The sequence below is a fragment of the Saccoglossus kowalevskii genome, chromosome 9, assembly GCF_978046115.1.
Source record: "Saccoglossus kowalevskii chromosome 9, keSacKowa6.1, whole genome shotgun sequence".
Classification (NCBI taxonomy): Eukaryota; Metazoa; Hemichordata; class Enteropneusta; family Harrimaniidae; genus Saccoglossus; species Saccoglossus kowalevskii.
The window spans coordinates 13,269,000-13,289,011 of NC_140649.1; the positions used below are offsets into that span (position 1 = coordinate 13,269,000).

General features: G+C 36.3%; 1 protein-coding gene across 2 annotated transcripts in view; it reads right to left on the reverse strand.

The window, feature by feature from the left end:
• Nucleotides 1-1,778: 1,778 nt before the first annotated feature.
• LOC102802119 (cell cycle checkpoint protein RAD17-like) overlaps nt 1,779-20,012 on the reverse strand; it is a 52,907-nt gene continuing 34,673 nt past the window's right edge. For both annotated transcript variants that reach the window (XM_085503177.1, XM_085503176.1), the window contains exons 6-16: nt 19,777-19,916; nt 17,038-17,216; nt 16,096-16,165; nt 15,830-15,941; nt 15,411-15,623; nt 14,982-15,070; nt 14,412-14,558; nt 12,315-12,464; nt 9,351-9,471; nt 6,942-6,999; nt 1,779-4,715 (exon numbers count right to left, since the gene is read on the reverse strand). In XM_085503177.1, coding sequence (XP_085359303.1) covers nt 4,544-4,715; nt 6,942-6,999; nt 9,351-9,471; nt 12,315-12,464; nt 14,412-14,558; nt 14,982-15,070; nt 15,411-15,623; nt 15,830-15,941; nt 16,096-16,165; nt 17,038-17,216; nt 19,777-19,916 — 1,451 coding nt within the window. In that variant the 3' untranslated portion in view covers nt 1,779-4,543. The remainder of the gene's footprint in view (nt 4,716-6,941; nt 7,000-9,350; nt 9,472-12,314; nt 12,465-14,411; nt 14,559-14,981; nt 15,071-15,410; nt 15,624-15,829; nt 15,942-16,095; nt 16,166-17,037; nt 17,217-19,776; nt 19,917-20,012) is intronic.

Below are 20,012 nucleotides of genomic sequence, written 5' to 3' on the forward strand. Positions count from 1 at the left end.
ACACCATTCTTGTAAATCGCACCTTCCAGTGATGGAGTGTTTCTGTGACGCCAAAATGACGTACGATGTGAGATAGCAATTTTTTTTTCAAATTTATAACAAGTTTTTGTTGCGTAGTACGTCGTCGTCTAGAATATAGTAAAATATCTCTCAAATCAGACTTTGATTTATCATGAACTAAATGCTGCTACTGCGTTTGCAGGACACCACTGTGACAAGTACTCGTTTTCGTAAGGTGAAAAAACACTAAATACGCATGTGCATAGATTTGTATTGCACCACTCTTCATCCCAGAGTTCTTAGCGCAGGCAAGCTATGATTTGAAGCAGCGCCATCTTGCGTCACGTGGAGAGTGGTATCGCACGTAAAAAACAACCGGTGCACACGAGAATAAAAAAATGTCGTTTCATCGAGCGTGTACTACAAAACAATAGTCCAATACATTCGTCAACATAAACATCACTAATATAAATTACATTTTGTCGTTCATATAGGCATCTTGGCCCGATTTTACTGTTCAAAGTTTTCTGTTTTTGTCGATGTCCTCTGTTGACTTTTGCAACATTACAAATTTGTACATGTTCTTTGCAATACTAAAAGTTGTGATTTTTGAAGTTGTTTCAATATATAGATGTAATTTTATTTTGACCATTTCTATTCATTAAATGACATTATTTATTATGAATACTTTTTAAACAATAGTCCAATACATTCGTCAACATAAACATCACTAATATAAATTACATTTTGTCGTTCATATAGGCATCTTGGCCCGATTTTACTGTTCAAAGTTTTCTGTTTTTGTCGATGTCCTCTGTTGACTTTTGCAACATTACAAATTTGTACATGTTCTTTGCGATACTAAAAGTTGTGATTTTTGAAGTTGTTTCAATATATAGATGTAATTTTATTTTGACCATTTCTATTCATTAAATGACATTATTTATTATGAATACTTTTTAATAGCCCAGAACTTACATATTTAACTGCTCTATCCCTAACATTGACTGTCAACCATTACCAGTTAAAAATCCACTGACACCACTAGGAAATTATTTATTACTGATCCCTTAGCACCCAGTCACCAGCTGTCACGTTTGCCGGAAATATGGATTTTACACTATAGCGCCCTCTAGAGTATACATTTTTCTTCTTCAAATTTTCAGCTTGGATGGTCGTGGCCAACACAAATTGGAATAGGATTTGCGGGAAACTTTACCAAGTTACTTGTTGTGATTGTTTTACAATACGGAATTGCAAAATCATTGTTTCCATGTAAAAAAGTTCAGGTGTCCCGATTTTCTTTTTTGGTCTTTTGTAATTGATGAAACATCCGCTATGAGAGAGCTCAAAACACACATACTACTGGATTCCAATATCATGAAACAAAATATATAATTTGCAGCCATGCTACAAATGACAATGGAAAATACAGGATTTGTTCGATTAGAAGTGCATGTGCTTACATAAATGATAAATTCAAAATAAGTCATTTAATAATGATCTAGTACACAAGTTAAAGGACTGAAAACACAACTCGTATATTTTTTGTCTTTTGTGCCTTTTTTTATGGAGACGCGCATCTAATAGAGCAAATACAGTGTTTCTTGCACAGTGCGTGTTCAAATTATGTGTAAAAAAATGTATTTTACAAGTGTTGTATACCATGTACGAGCCTCGTATCAAACATCACATATCCCGATTGTTAATAGGAAGTGCTTTACTTTCTTGACCATGCTTTTATTTTTTCGATGTTAATATTAATTGAGAGAGCATCATTTTGAAGTGCCGCCATCACATATACGTACTTTTATTCATATTATCCCGTAACATTATAGTTTAGTGATAAATACATACATCACATGGTTTGGCCCAATACATTTCCTCCATCAATCAGAAAATTGTTAATGTAAGTTTTTTCTCAATGTTTCAATGACACAAATTATTCTCAGAGACCATCAAGTATAAAAAGAAATTAGGCAATGCAAATACAATCATAGTGCCCCACCCCCACGTACAGTAGTCAATGATCCCACCTTCAAGTTGCCCAAACAAGCATGGTCAAACTATGTCCATACTTGGTCCATAGATAGAGTGTACAAAGGAATCGCATACTAGGTCAATAATCCCCCCCCTCAAAGGAATTTTTACTTTTATAATACATTACCGGTACTTTGACAATACTGAATCAGTGAGGGCGCATCTTTCAAGTTGATGTGCATTCAGATCAGAAGAAATATTTTTTTTGTGCTTGTCCAATCTTTTCTGATGAAAGAATTTAAATTTATACCAACATCACTGTTCTTGTTTAGTTTAGGGCAACTTTTGTCAGCTACTGAACAGGTAGCAAAGACTTGGATGTATGTTCTGAAAGCTGAAGACCGGAGCATGTTTAATAACAGTTTGCAAAGTGGAGTTTATATGACTAGACATCCCTAGAATGATACAGAATCGATTTTCACTAAAATATATAAACACATTAACATATACTAGATCACAACACAAAACAAAACACACTCAGTCTTAACATTTTATGTCAACACAATTTTGGCACAGTCATCAACTTCAAAAAGATCAAAATAATTTACAAGAAAAGTACTGTAGTTTACCGGTAAGTATAATACCGGTAATCCAGTTATTACATTTTATTTAAGTAAAAGCTAAACATTTGTTGGTACTAGTAGAAAGTTTCCATTTTTTCTGAAGTAATACAAGTATACAATTGTAACTATGGTAACACATTTATCTGTTTTATATAACTTTGTATGTAATAAATAGAAAAAATCTCTCACTTCTACAAGGATATCTTGCCAAGTACAATCTAGTTGCGTGTTTTCACTGCAAAACCCATAAGAATAAAACATTTGATTATATTTTAAAGTCACAGTCATTCAAATTTTGTGTAATTAAAATGTTTATACATGTCAAGGGATCCACATCAAAGACACCATTGGTGGCGCTGTTTTGGGTAGGACTGTAAAATGACTTATTTTCACTGGGTTTAAATTTCACTGATTTACCATTTCAGGCATATTCAGTGGGTTTTAAATTCACTGTTTTATCATTTAGATAATGTGTTCTATGCTGAATTTTACATATTCACTGGGTTTTAATTTAGCGCATTTTCCAGTCAGCGAAATAAGCAAAATTAAAGCCCAGTGAATAATTAATCCTTTTACAGTATACCATATTCACCATTTGAGCACCAACATTTTTCCTACCAACATTTTGGTGTAACATTCTGCCTATTTTCAAGTATTTTTTGCTCATTTTGGACCAATGAACATAATTTTCTATAGCTACAGATCTTAATCCACATTTTGAGAAGAAAAAAATGATTTTGCAAATGATGACAAAGTTGAATTTGGCATTCAAAGGGTTAATTGTTACAAACAAGTTTCCCTTTCATGAGCATGGAACATTTAGTAGGAATATCTAACTACATGTGTACACCGATTATTAAATGGTTTCATCCACTAGATCTGACATTAAGCACCTCATCATTAGCTACCTAACAAGGAACTAGTATATGGCGCCATCTAGAGTCTAAACAAAACACTTTTCAAACCTTCAGCCTTCAGCCTATTTCAACAAACTTTTGAACACGCTTTGAGGATATTATAGGACTTGGATCTAACCAGTGATGTATATGTATTCATTTATTTATTAAGGTAACAGCTACTTTCATTGGGAGCAACAAATATTACATCATGATGGGAAAAACATAAATGAAAAAGCTGCTACTTAACTGACTGCTGCATCAGTGCTACTGTTTTTTTTTCATGTTTGACTAACTTTTCTGTGGATGTCAATATCATGATTAAACTGTTTTTATTGATTTGAAATTCTTTTTATTCTCAAGAATTCAGTGTCTAGGAAAAAAAATGCCTCCAAAGCAAATGACATTGTAGACACTGACGTAACATGTCAATGGATCCTTCACAATGTTTTCTCTATGTTAGCGATTTCTTATGGACACAAGAGCCACTGATCATGCATAAATAGATGGCTAGCTTTATCCCTTGGTGGAGATGAAAGTGACATACCATGTTGCAGTGAAATGAAACGAGTACAACATTGAAGAAGAGTTACAAGGCCCAGTACATCAGGTTCTGTTATTGATTCAATCTGAATAAAAATTTCTGCAGACAAAGCTAGATTGACTTCTTCTCTGTGTATTCAACTTGGCCACCTTTAAAGCAGTATTGGCAACAATATTTTGCTTGTAGCCTTTGGCATGTGAAATAAAATGCATAATAACAAATGTAACATACTGTTTCCTTTTTTGTTAAAATTTGGCAACCAATCATAAAACCAATTGGTAAATTAAACATGCTTATTTCATATGCACATAGTTCATAACAAAGGTTATGATTGGATGTTGAGTATAGCTGTTAGGGGGAAAGTACATCTTCCACCAACAGTGAAATCTGTTTTTTCAAGACCATAATATGACATTTTCAATATGAATTACAGTTCATAGTGCTGTTGATGAGGCCTTTCACAGCAGCTATAGTACAAGGCACCAGTTCTTCCAGTACATTTAATCATCAAAGTCCTCTATAATAAGCTCATCCTCGCTACATTCATCGACAACAGTTTGGAAATCAGACTGGTCAATATCTGTGTTCTGACTGGATTCTATTTTGCTGACTTCATCCTCATCATCATCAACCTCTCCTGTGTCTTGTTCATTTAGTTTTTCAGGCTGTGTTCTAACGATAAAAAATAAGAGATGATGTCAGCAATGATGTAAGTTTTTGATACATTCGATGTACAATATACCGGTACATAATCCATGCATTTACAACTGTGCAAATAAAAATCATGTGTAATTGTAATTTTTAACACTTTTACTGAAATCATATCCCTATGCAATTTGACATACATTTCCACTTCTAGTCAGTCAATAAACAGGTTGCAAAATGAAATGCCAAGCTGCCTTGGCAAATAGTAATACAACAACATTTGATGAAGGCCTCCGTCAATAGCATAGATATGAATGATATATATGTATAACAGTGCCAGGTATGAATGTCAAGAAGAAATCAAAATGGCTGCCTTAGGTGTTGTGCTCCCTCTATCAGTAGTAAATGGCAGTAAATAGAAATTAGTTTTCAACAATTATTAAAAATCACAAAATGAATTAGTAAAAATAATGTTATGATGCAAAATGTTCAGTAGTTCCACTTTCTTGCTTTCCTTTCTATTTATCATATTTACCGTATTTATCCGGGTATAAGCCCAGGGTCTTGAACATGGAAAATTGCCAAAAAAAAGGGGTGGGCGTTTGCCAGGAGATCCCCGGCAAAAAAAATGAAAATTCGTGAAAATCGGCAACACAGTTCGATGGAACTGTGGCAGGGAATAGAACGGCAAATGAAAACATGCAACGGAAATAAATGAACAATATGCAACACTTGAAGTAGAACAAAAATAATGTATTGCTTATAATGTCACAAAAAACCAGAAATAATAAAAATCGACAGTGAGGAATCATTTGAATTAGGATTTTCCCGCCGCCCTGACAAACACGCGGGAAATCAAAATTAATTAAAATGTCAGGGGTTAAACTGCGTAAAATGATTTCCGGTCTCGACAAATTACGCATCAACCGTCATACAATATCAATAATAATTTACAAATTTACACAGTAAAAATTATAAAAATTCATAGCTGTTTGAAAAAAACTTCTCAGATCTTTATTTGTACGTTCATTGCCATCTTCGTCAAACTCAAAACCCTCAAAGTCCAAGTCGGTGTCACTGTAGCCGTCGAACAAAATCCCTACAACTTATTCCTGAAGTTCGTCGATATCGTCCCACACAATTTGGACTTAGCACTTTTAATCCACGGATTTCGCAGTCTGTCAGCTTGGCACTTTTCATTCATGTCTAATCATAATAAAGAGACAAGAAAAATGGGGTCGCTCTGCTGCGATGGCACACAATGCTTTTGTTTACATCTGCTTTACTGATTGGCTAATAATGACATCACTACTAGTATTTCATCATAAAGGTCAAATCGTGACATTACTTTTTTATCAGACTCAACGCTTATTAATCACGGTGAAAGTTATCATTCAGCAAGTTCCGGCAGTTGGAATGTCTCACTATATGAATATCGCAGTGGACTTGAAATAGGAAGTTTTTTTTTATCCAACGACAGAAGAATGTTTTCATGACGGTGATGAAAGATGGTAAAAAAGTTGGCAGTCTTCGGCGTGACATTGCAAAATTGCTGACCCCAGTTATGGATTCGCAAGCTGCTACAAAATATTTTATAAAGCCAAAATAACGTGATTTCAACCACTCTCCCAGGTACGGGTTGCTACAATATTGCAACATTGGTTTCATTGTCGACGGCGCTAAAGCCGATCGAGTGCGACACTTGCGGCTCTCCTTTTACGATTTGCCTGAATCATCTCTAAGTTACTAAGGAAGCACAAACCAAACGGCCGGCCATTTTTAGGGCCAAGACATATTTTAAAAAGAGAACTACCGTTTCTGCTTTAATATATATTTTTATAGACTTGCTGACTGTTATGATTCAGAAGGCGCTGCCCTGAAGGCAGAAAGCTGTCACAGCTATTTTGCGTTCACCCCTTGTTTTTAATACGCAATTAACATTTTTTATAAGTATCACGACAGTCTTCAAGAAAGTCAACTGTTAATACAACCACAGTCAACGAATAGAAAATAGTTTTTTTTGTGTAGAAAAAGACCCCCTGGGCGTGTGCCCGGATATGACCTCAACTCCTTTATTGTGTCAAAAGTGGGGGGTGGGCATTTGCCCAGGCATGGGCTCTTACCCGGATAAGTACGGTAATAACACTCCAAAAAATCCAGATGAGTGTACTAATGACTGGCAATTAGAACTACAGGACATGCCACTGATGTTTTTAATCCTTTCATATGGAAGAGATCAATATGAACACTTACCGAACTGGGTAACGAGAACTGGAAAATTTGCAAACTTCTTGGAGGAATGATATTTGTCCTTGAATAATGAATAAACATAATAAGTGGTTAAAATCGATAAGTTTGTATCTTGCTGTTCAGTTATGAATTTGTATAGACTTGGCATATATCCACTGCCTAAAGATTATAGGTCATAGCTCATGTCGTGTTCGTGACTCACAGTGACGCTTGTTTACATGAAATTTAAACATGCACTGTGCGACAATCACCACCCTTTAAGGCAGCAGCATAGTTAATCTGTGATTTGTTAATCTGTGACCTTCTCTGAAAGTTGCAAAGCCTGCTACTATAACAACCTTTACATTATCTGAAAGCTGAGATAAAGATGAATATGGTAGTGCATATGCCTGTAGAAATTTCATGAGGGGATTACCTGATGATTTATTTATTACTATTCAAAACATTGAAAACACCATTTTGTGATATTGTCAGGTCCACGAGATACCTGTGAATTGCCAAAAACATTTTTAATGCTGTGGGCCAAGTCTTTTTGTTTTGACTTTTCTTTACCAGCTTTTGTTTTCTAGATACGATCATTTAACTACAGACTGCTAACTGAGACACTGAGAAACAAGTCATTGAATATGACACAGTCCCCGTAAAATTTTTGAAAGTTCTCTTTGTGCTCGTCATATTAAAGCAGAGGGGTTGTCGCAAGCGTGTCCTTGAAACTTGAGTTCCAAGTGCAGTATACAACAGATTGTTTATTTACATCAAAACACGTGTTCCGTGTAGTAGTAATATGGCCAAAAATAAAAACAGCCGTTATTCGGCCATCTTTGATCTGATTATAAAACACATTAATATGTATGATGTATGTGCCAAATGAAAATTTTACGTAAATTGTGGAACTATAATAGTAGTAAGGCCAAAAAGTCAGATGGCTGTCAATCGGCCATCCTTGACCAGATTTTGGAACAAATTGTCATGGACATGCATCCTAACATGTATAAAGTACATGTATGTGCCAAATTTGAATGAAAACTGACAGAGCACGTCCAAGATACCGCATAAAAAAACAAAAACAAGATGCCTGTCAGTTGACCATCTTTGATCCAATTGCGGAATAAATCGTCATGGACATGTATCCTAACACGTATAATCTATGTACCAAGTCTGAATGACAACTGACAAAGCATGACCAAAATACAACATTTTCAAAAACAAGATGGCTGCCAGTCAGCCATTTTGAATCAAATCGCTAAACCACTACATGTGCATATGTCCCACATAAGGTACTAGGCACATGCAAAGAATGAACAGAATCGGTCCACATGATTCTGAAATATGACTCTGGACAGACTGACGCACGGACACATGGACGGACAGGCGGATGGACAGACTCGGGAACTTACGGACAGTCGGGGACATGTATCCTAACATGTATGATCTATGTACTAAATTTGAGTGAAAACTGACAAAGCATGTCCAAAATACGAAATTTTCAAAAAACAAGATGGCTGCCAGTCGGCCATCTTTGATCCAATTGTGAAATAAATCGTCATGGACATGTATAATCTATGTATCAAGTTTGAATGAAAACTGACAAAGCATGTCCAAAATACAACATTTTCAAAAAACGAATTGAATCGCTAAACCACTGCATGTGCATATGTCCCACATAAAGTACTAGGCACAAGCAAAGGATGAACAGAATCGGTCCAAGGGATTCTGAGATACGACTCCGGACGAACGCACGGATGCACAGACGGATGGAGACCAAATTATAAGTCCCCGTTTTCGGACTTCGTTTGAACGGGGACTAATAATGTTGAAATGCCCAAAATACACAAAACAGGCTATTTTCACTTCATTTTGTATGTCAGTTTTTTTTAAAAACCTTTTTCATTCTTTATACATGTAATATAAAATGTCACATACATATACCGGTATGTAAAAAAAATTCATTATTTTTACTTTTGAGAAGTGTTCTACTTTAATAAGTTTCAGTGTGTCTTACTGTCACAGTGGTAAACACCCATATCATTTTGTTTTGATGGGCCTTCAAAGGCCATCTCTCATGACCTATCACAAGTTTTTTTCAGTTGTCAGTGCTGTGTGCACTGTGGATTTGTATTTTGTTTTCCACTGAATTAAAAATTATAAATTCCACTATGTACTTTGGAATAATTGTACTATATTTGTTCTATTAGAAGCACATATCAAATATTGGTGTACATGACATGAAAATTGCATTGGGTGGATACTGGATCAATTAAATAAGACTTATTTTGACCATAAACACATGTTGTATACAGAAGAGAATGTGCCAATAGAGAAAATATTACAGTATGCGCTTTACCAAGAATCTATCGATTCACATAAATTGGACAATGGACATAAATAGCCTTGACGTGTACAGTGTTTTACCTGGAGTACTGAGTGGGACATTTATCAAAGCTAAATAAGGCATAAACTGGATCTGTAAATCTTCAGGTGTCTGGCAATGTTTTGAAAAGAGATGCCTCGCTGTCAGACAGCGTTCACGGTACTATAATAAAACAAAAACAGCATTAATATAACATATTTGTTTCTGTTCCAAAATAATTGTGTGTGTGTGTAGATTATTCAAATACGTTTTGATCTTAGTACTATTATGAGAAACATTAACTTGCATGCCTGGAATTTAGGCGAGGGTTCTCAGAACCCGCCTATTCACATAGTTCATACCCACCATAGACTCCGGCCAATCAAAATGACTATTTTGAACTGTAGGCCATTAATCAGCGATTCTGCCGGTGACGGAGAGATAGAATCTAGGTCAGGGGAAGCCCCATGACCTCAAGATTCGTTTACCTCTTACGTCACGAACCCATGTGACCATGGCCACATGGCAGCGCCATAGGTAGCCGTCAATCACTCTGGTTCCTTTCTCTCCGCCTCAAGGACTTAGACCAACGCGACGGAAAGCATGGGGAGGTTGGGGGGACCCAGAGTCTATGGTGGGTATGAACTATGTGAATAGGCGGATTCGGAGAACCCTCGCCTAAATTCACTACGTTCAATTACCCACCATAGACTGATGAAAATCTTTTCCCAGTCCGGGATAAAAACAAACTCAACACCCTAGTTAAGACCCAAAAAAGGGTGGTGTCTTACCTTGCCTGTGCTGTCCCTGGAGCAAGAAGCCAAAATGCTGCTACGGTGACAGGGTTCGGTGTGCCCGAGGAAGCTAGACCCCAGTAAGTTTTCGAAGTAAAGACCGAAACAGTTCTGCATGAGGGCATAGGCCGTAAAGCAGAACCTGGGAGCTAAGGATTTGGAACGGGGTGCCAGGCACATATCTTTGTGTTATGGCCCATGTCCTAAGATTTGGTTCTAGGCTAGAAACCCGATTCGTGTCTTTAGCACAACTTGACTGTCCATAAAGACGGTACATCATCCGAGAAGGACAATGCCCTCAGCTCTGGGTGACGCCTACCTGGGGCGGCTGTTTAGTGCGGCCTGGGGAACGACCCCTTGAACTGAGGTCATCATTCCGATGATCTGTATTAGTTCTCGGAGGGACACTGAGGGAACGCTGACTAGGCATTCGGCTAGGCTGCTTAGCGCTAAGCAACACGCTTGATAAGCTAAGCTTACCTCTGTGTCAAAACTCCATGCCCAGGGACACCAACTGCGCGTTGGGTCGAAGTGGAACTTGTCGATTTACTAACGAGTCCAACTGGTGAACTAAATCCTGTATTAGCTTGACGTGTTTGGCTATTAACCCCTTGCCCGGGTTGTTAGTAACCAGTAGTCTGGGTACGGATTGAGGTGTACCGACATCCGGTGAAGCAGCAGCACTACCTGTTTTATCACTCGGGTTAACACGTAGGGCGCTGTGCCTAACCCGAACGAGGGGGGTGAGCGCGACGACTTTCCACTCATGCAAAAACACGCAACTAACTTTAACCGATTTGTTTGCTGTGACACGGTCAGTCTCAGCGATTTTGATGGCTCTGAAAGATAATCTCAGGCCTCAGAACCTCACGCAGAAACCCCAAACCCCGCACGCAGCTACGACAAAGTATCTCGGATACAGGTTCTATGCTGGTAAATTTTGAATACAAACACTGCACAGTCGACTCGAAACACGAGGAGACCAAAAGGAAAATGGCAGCGAGCCCTGGTGCTGTCATTACATCTATACATTGCTAAATACATGTACACTGTCAATAAAAGACGACATGCATGAGGGAAAAGAACGAAATACAGTTGTAAAAGGTGCCGCCGTGCAACCAACCAGTGGTTACGTAGAGGCGCCGGGTTTTAATTTCTTTGTTGTGAAAAATACTACACATAAAGGGGAAAACAACACAAGGGTAAAAATGACAAGGAAAACTTATCCTACCAGCTACCATGTCAGATGCCGTGCAGCGGCAACAACCCAAGCTATGAATCTGGACAGGAAAAAAAAAAGCAGGCGATCCAGCAGAGCTCGCTAGATTTCATCTCCACTCGAGGCGGAGAAAAAATCAGAGTGATTGATGGCTACCTATGGGGCTGCCATGTGGCCTCGGTCACGTGGGTTCGTGACGTAAGGGGTAAAAGAATCTTGAGGTCATGGGGCTTCCCCTGACCTAGATTCTATCTCTCCGTCACCGGCAGAATCGCTGATTAATGCCTACAGTTCAAAATAGTCATTTTGACTGACCGGAGTCTATGGTGGGTAATTGAATGTAGTGAATTTGCCCTTGTATAAAATCTCTGTGAATCAGCATGTTTTGGAATACTATTCAAATGCGTTAGCAAATATTTTACAAAGAGTCAAGTCGAAAGCCAGAACAACATGTGGACACAATGCAACTCACATCAGGTATTTCTCATGATATGTATAGTACCAAGCACCCAATAAAACTATCATATATGAATGATCTTAGATTGCATACTAACTCATTTGATGGTGGATATATTTGTTAGGGGGGGGGTGGCACCTCACAGAATTGCAAAGTGAGATTGCAACTATAACGTTGGGACATACAGCACCATCTGATTAAAAATAACATTTCATTGATAAATCATACAACTTGGTAATTATTGATATATTCAAAAATATGAAAAACAAAGACCTTATTTACTGTATTAGAAACACATAAAACCAAAAATTGCATTGCTGTATCCTGATTTGTTAAAAAATTTCTGTAATTCACATATTAAATAAATTTGGTATTCTATTTAAAAAAACATCAAAAACAAGTAAATTTATAGTAGCCTTTTCTGAAACGGCCTTTAAACACCATCAATTTCCTCATCAAATTTTTGGTGCAATGTTTTCTACGATATTATTTGTACACGTATTATTAATTGCAACGAGTGAATTCCAATATTGTATAAATACAAACATGTACTTACTTTTCTATTGACTTCATACCACTGTGGTTTGTGTAATGGCTTCCATCCACCCCCTCCACTAGTACTACCACTCCTACTCCTGGCAGTGTTACAATGTACTAATCCTCTAGCACCAACACATGAACTGTATTCTCTTAATGCAGACCGACTCTGCAATAAAACATAGGCTTTTAGCTGCAAATGGTTCCAAATAAATGAATGGTGACACATGCAGGAACATGTCACCTTGGTTCAATAGAAGCCTGCTTTAAACCAATAACTTGTTTTATTTATTTGTTTATTCGTTTGTTTGTTTGTTTAATTTATTTATTTACTTACTAGGTTTTTTCTCTGAAGAGATAGCAAAATGAAGAATTCAACCTAGAGTTAATTTTAACCCACTGTTCACAAATGTGTGTAAACATACCATGACCCTGGTGTTGCGGCTAGACTAGTGTAGCTCAGAATTGCTGAGCTAGAGTTTTATGTATTTTCAGTACGACAAAAGAACGACCAAACTTTTACTCCATGATTAAAAAACAATAACAATGTAAACGCAAATAGTGAAAATGTAGAATAACACAACATAGTACAGAGTCTCATCGGCAGTCCAATTTTTTTTAGAACAATTTCTCTAGGTACACTGACACGTTTGAAATGTCATACCAAAATGAATAATTATGGATATAGAGGATATCAAACTAATGACCCTAAATATTAATAATTTAAGTTTTTTCTGGTTCTGAGCCTTTGTTAGGGAACGCATGAAATTACTTTAGTTTATTCTGTGTCTGTTTCGCAGCTTCTAAAGACTAAAACACAGTGACAATAATTTGTGAGCATGTATTCAAGTCATCATAAACAAGTCATTGTCAATGACACGTCCCCGTTCCGTTCATATTTGAGTGACATATACATTCAAAGCAGATCATGACCGAAATCTTAGACCACTTTCAGTGGTCTGATCCGAAATGCACCTGCATATGTACAACACATTGTACTAAATATGAACAAAATCCATCCATGCATGACTGAGATCCAGTTCCAGAATTGTGAAAATATGTGATTTTGATGCATTTTCGGCCATCATTCAGCTATTGTTAAGCGGATCATGAAACAAATGTACATATCTATTTGTGACATGATGTACCATGTGTGTGTGAAGTTTGAACTTGATCAATCCAGGCATGTCTCAGATACGGATCCAGAACTGAATTCTTTAAAACAAAATGGCCGCCAGTCGGCCATTTCGAACTTTATCCGAAAAAAAAGAAGACATGCATCAAGGTCCTATTATGTTTAATGTATGTACCAAATTTGAACAAAATCCGTCCATGCATAACTGAGATCCGGGTCCGGAATGGTGAAAATGTACGATTTTGATGCATTTTCGGCCTTAAAATGGCCGCTATTCGGCTATCGTTAATCGGATCATGAAAAAAAATGCATGTGCATATGTCCCATATAATGTGTGATGTATGAGTGAAGTTTGAACTTAATCGGTCCATGCATGTTCGTGATACAGGTGATCACGGACGCACAGACGCACACAGGGCAAACCATAAGTCCCCCGTTTTCGGAGTACGTCCGAACGGGGACTAAAAATGTAGAGCGTTCTGGCCCGCATAAAAGATTGCCATTCATGAACACTGATTAAGAAATGTAGAAATTTATTTAGTTAATTTTGGAGCCCTCACTTCAGTTATGGTTCTCGATATGTACTTTCATGATCCATGAAATGTGTTTTAGCTGACATCTAAAACTAACAGAAATATTTGAATTAACATATTCATGGTAATAATTCAAGAAATAATGTGTAAAACTGCCAACTTTCTGAGTTATTGGCGTATTTTGTGATACTTTTCTATGTCAAAAAATAAATACAATGATATTTTGTTTTATCCCAGTGGGCATTTAAGCAAACCGTTTCTATAAACTTCATTAGCCCAAGATCTGTACCAGGTCCTACAAACTGGTTCAGGTGTAGCTTCGACTAGTTGCTTTCTAACCTGTACTAAGTGTTTGTACATGTCTTTTTTTAGTTTGAGCTAACGTCTTTGACTTCTAACATGTAGTTCTGCTAGTGTGTGCTAGGAGCAGTGTGTAAGAGTTACTTACAGCCCAATCTTTGGTGAGATGATCAGCATCACTTAAATAAAGACTAGCATCCACAACATCATCTATACTACTATAAAAATCTAAATAATTCTGATGAAGAAATAACGTAAAATTTTCACTGCTCATATGGGATCTCTCAATCACATCCTGGAGAAATAAAAACATCAATGGAGTTAGTACATGTGTGGCACATTCACTCAGGGTTAATTGCGGCTTTGATTCCTGTTGTCAAGTGGACACTCAACAGTGAAAAAAAATGGCTTGACAGGAATGTGGCATTACCAATTGAAAAATATCAATAGGAAGTGTGAAGCTATCTGTCTTGTGTGCTGTTAATGTGCCCTGTTTATATAGATAACATTATCATTTCTATGGAAGCCTGAGTAGTATATGTTTAGGTTTATCCTATGATGAACTTGCAGCGTTGACGAAGCCATTATTTTCATTTAGTACATTATGTACTTACAAGAATATCGAAAATTAATTAAAAATTCAAATACTGCCATGTGAATAATATCTACATGTTTATATAAATATTAATGGTATAAATAAATAGTAAGTCATTCTTACTTCTGGAGTAAAGTTGAGGGGATCTCTATCATGGCTTAATAAATGCTGTGGAAGCTCTGGGATAACACAATCACTTTCTTTTGGATCACCTGTGAAAACAGATTTATTTATTACAGCTTTTCCTTTTCCAATACTAGAAAAGTAACATTTAATGATGTGTGTGCATTTGTGTATGTAAAGTATTTCTGTCAACTTTGATTGCGGTTGAAATAATAACAAAACATACATTTTAGTTATGATCAACATTTTGATAAAAATATGCTGCTATACATTTAGTTAAAGATGATAAAGTTTGAATGATTGATGTAACACCAAACATGCACAGGTTAAGACAACATTGACACCGTTTTTTGCTCATTTATTTAGGTTATCTGTGGAGACTTTCAGCAGGCGATGTAAAATAAGCAACGAATTTTTAAAAAAACTCACGTTTGCAGTATAAAATCTTTCCCAGTGCTCTGAATAAAAACATGGAATGATCTCGTCCACCAATGGCAGCCATATCACTCCCACCACCATCATCTTTCTGTTTGTTAGTTGAGTCTTTCCTCTTAGATCTACTGGGCAGTGATTTCTGATGCTTGGAAGAAGAACTCTTTTTCTTTGTAAATGTCACCGTTTGGTAGTGAGCAGAGCCTGGGTCTGGGCAGGATAGAATAATTTGAGTGAATGGCAACTCTGAATCGATTAAGCCTTGTTGCATAATTAATAAAGCTGCAAAATAAATCTAATGTTCTGTTAATAAAACTAGAGATTCTCTAGAGATGCTGGAAAGTGCTTCAGAGTGAAGTGATATGCATTTGTTAAAAATGCATTACAGCAAAAAATGAAGGATTTACTGTACTTACTTTGAAGACATGTGAACTGCAAAGCATTGATTGCACCTCTGATATCACCAGAACACGCAACGGCCAGCTCATCTATAGTGGACTTGGAAGGCAGTGTAAATTTATGATGACCCTGCAAAATGGAGCGGTACAGGTACAGATACAGAGGGTTAAGCGATGTCTAGTTTGAGTGATGGAGTGTATGAGTGGTTTGAGTGGTTTGCATTGTAACAAACCAAAAGGTGGACATGTGATAACCTGGGTCAAGACAAGAGTATGTGTACTACCTGGTTTGTTTCATACTGTGCTATCCTCGTCATCACCTTAGTCATACTTGTCGGTGCCACTGGGTTGAAACTGGTGATGGAAAACGAATGAAATCTTTAAAAAATATTGCTCAGATCAGCAGTTGAGTAGAGGCATATATACAAGGCAGAATTTGCTACAAGCTACTCTCTGATTGGTCTGACTGTTAAGTGTTCAGATTGAGTAGCCAATCAGGTACAATCCAGATCAGTGCAAGTGGAATTAATCCACAGTACATCAAATGTCATGGTACATTTTTGACTCAACATTACACGCATTAATGAACGATCACCGAGTATCCCCTTTTAACTCAAATGTAAAAACATTAACCACGCAGAGGTGTATCATTGGGGACAAAAGCATAATTATCTATTTAAAGTGTGTACAACAGTCACCTATCAAAAGCTGTGCAGATTTAATATTGCCGTTAGTACTGACGTTATATAGTTTATTCTGAAGTCAATGCATTTGATGCTGCTTTGAATGTAAGATACCATAGTTTGATTTTTCCATATAAATTGACTAGCTTACAATAGCTACATCCTATGTTGTGAAATTATCTATGACTTGATGTGACGTCTGACAAACAATACGTGTACATTACAAGCCGGTAGGCTGGTTGGCGATCCGCTCCACTCCAAAAGTGATTTTAAGGGCTATTCTAGCTGAGCAGATCACCAATATAAATGATTATAATGCAAAGAAAATGGGAAAAATAATATTCTCATAAACTAATTAACGGTTCTCAAAGAGAATGGACTTCATTTTAAAGCCTTAATGAAAATATTTGCAAATTAAAGAAGCACTTCTTCAGACTGTACAAGCAAATGCTACCTGGCATTTTTAACTTTAAGAAAAATTTGTTAAAAAAAAGGCTACCTTGGAACAAATGACATTGAATCCAAATATTATTTGTTTCTTACCTGATGTTATCAATTCCTAATGATAACTGTACATCTTTTGGAAATAAATTTCGCAGCCCTGAGCTACTGCCAGAAGTATCACTAATAATGAACACCAGAGGGCAGCGTCCAGTGCTGGAGTATTTCCTGAGTATGTCATGAAAACTGTGAGGATCCCGAAAAAATATATTTGGCAAATCCTACATTGGAAAAAAAAATGTTCGTTACAATATGTCATAGTTATAGTATCTGTCTCCTATTTTATCTAATTTTAGACTACTGGAACAGGGATTCTGAGACTCTAATATCATTAAGCATTTGTATAAGTCAATGCACCCACCGGAAATAATATTAGGTTATTATCAGAATGTCTGATTGCATACATTACTGTATTTATCTAATAAACTTATTATTATACATCTTTTTTTTTCCAGCTTGTAGTCATAATTTAGTTAATGTCTAGTTTTCACAGAAAGTTAAATTCTAGTGATTGCAAACCCAAAATGAGTCAATGCGAAGCTTCTTACAAGATTGTGTCTGATTGGCTACCCAACTCTAACACTGAACAGTCAGACCAATCAGAGAGCAGCTTGTTTGTTTATCAAATTCTACCTATATATTGCTTTGACTCAACTGCTAAATTATTTGACAATAATAATACATATTGAGAACAATACGTATAAAGTATATAATTTACAAAGCTCAAAACCTTAAGTTATTATCTTACATTTTTTTTAACAGACAAACTTACAGCCAAACAACCCCTTTTCGGAATTTGCTACCAGTCACTGTCAGCGAAGTAGTCAAAATCTGCATAATTGAGCGTGTCAATATGCATGCACTTGACAGACACAAATTCGTTTCATAATTGATCAGCGCCAAAGAACGATCGTAGCCACTTTATTATGCTTTTATACATGCTAGAAAGACCCTGTGACAAATGTTTTTGTGCAGTCACCTTAACGAAAATCTACAGAAAGCATTATTGCATGTAGTAGCTACTCGGGAGAAGTAATCAACTTGAAGTTCAAGAACTGGAACATTGATGAATTGACAGACCTATTGGTTATTTGATATAGGCAGTCAGCAAATCATCCATATTTTAATTATTTTGAACACAATAAAATAAACGAATGTTTTTGTTGTGTTCACATCGATCAACTGATGAGGTCAATAGATCAAATGGAATCCAATAACGCTGTAAACTTGTATAATGCCTCCATGTCTAAATTTGCATAGTTATTGGATGCAGATACCGGAAATTATTGTATTCTTAAACTCCATAAGGTCACAGTAGTAGATGATTTTTATGCATAACAGAAGCTATTTATTCATGTGTGGGTCATTTCCTTTTTCATGAGACATCCTCTCAGGAGAATTGTAGGGCTGAAATCATATAAATCAGCTGACTTTTTTACTTTAACATTCTTTTGTGAAAAAGTATGCCATTACTATAGATAACTTTTGTGAAGCCATTCTCACTCTGATAGTACAATACTGGCTGGTCAAAAGACTGCTATCAATTAACTAAATTCAAGAAATGGCAGTAACAGCAAATGCTGCATGGTCGATGGAAAGTTCCTCAAACAGAAAGATAAATCCATGATTAGTAATGCGTTTATTGTAATCAAACATTGTTCCCTAAACAAAGTGTACTGATAGGTGATTTGGTTGCTGCAAATAGCACGCTAAAATTCAAAGCTTTGTTGGTAGATGAACAAATATACTAAGAATACATTAAGATCCTGGGATCCATGTTTGGGTTGAATTAATCAGTGTTCTTTTCAAATGATCATTATTGATTTCTCTAGCAAGGTGACTGTACTAACTGAATTGCCGAAATCATCTATTTCAACTATTCCACTTTATCAGCTGACAGTTTTTTGTGAAAAAGCATGCCATCACTATAGATAACTTTTGTGAAAATGCACTTCGACCATTCTCACTCTGATAGTAGCCTTCTAACGGACTTACTCAGTCAACAGACTGCTATCAATTACCGGTAACTAAATTCAAGAAATGGCAGTACCGGTAACAGCAAAAATTTCTGTCATGGTCGATGGAAAGTTTCACGAACAGAAAGATAAATCCATGATTAGTACTTAAGAAGGACTACTTTTGTAGCTGAATTTTGTTTACTGTAAAATATTTTATTTTAGCTGGAATTAATTTTCGGTGAAAAGATTTTTTGGTGTTTTGTATGGAATTTATTTTCACTGATTTTTGAAATGTTGAATGTAAAATATAGGGAAAAAGGTATATTCACTGAATTATTCTTTTAGCGAAAATAGCAAAAATTAATTCAAAGTGAAAAGTATTTTCCAGTATGTTTATATTATAATCATTTACCAGTTCAGTTCACCATACCCAATTGTCAACGAACATTTATATTTTAGTTCTAAAGATGAACAAGTGGCAAAGTTGGGGCATAATTGGGTTATAAAATAGAAACCCATAGTTGAAGTAAAAGCATGACATTTTTCATGCATACACATACATGTATGGTATATATGCTACTAGGTACCATCATGGGTGCCTTGGTAGGCACCAAGTCGAAACCAAGCTTGATTATACAGCAACATAGTTTATAAAATATCACTAGTGTGGTTGACTGGACGAAGCAGTTGTTAGCAAATCAGTCCAGCATACTGAAAGTTGTGGTTCCAATCCTGTACACACGTTACAATTTGTCACTTTAATGTTATGTTTAATGTCCAGTCATTCCATTTGACTCAGTTATTATTAAACAATATCACTTACTTCTACAAGTATTATTTTCTTGGTGGCACCACTGCTGTCTCCAAATATCTGTAAAGTCTGGTATTTATTTGCTCTTAGTAGGAAGTCATGGAACAGAGACTGTTGTGATTCACTGGTATAGCCTCCAATCGGTTTAACACCTGTAAAAAACAAAAGATTTGAATTATTGAAACCTATCCAAATAGTGGTCCACTGTTTTCAAGATACCATTTCAAGCTATTGTTCAGTCCTAGCAA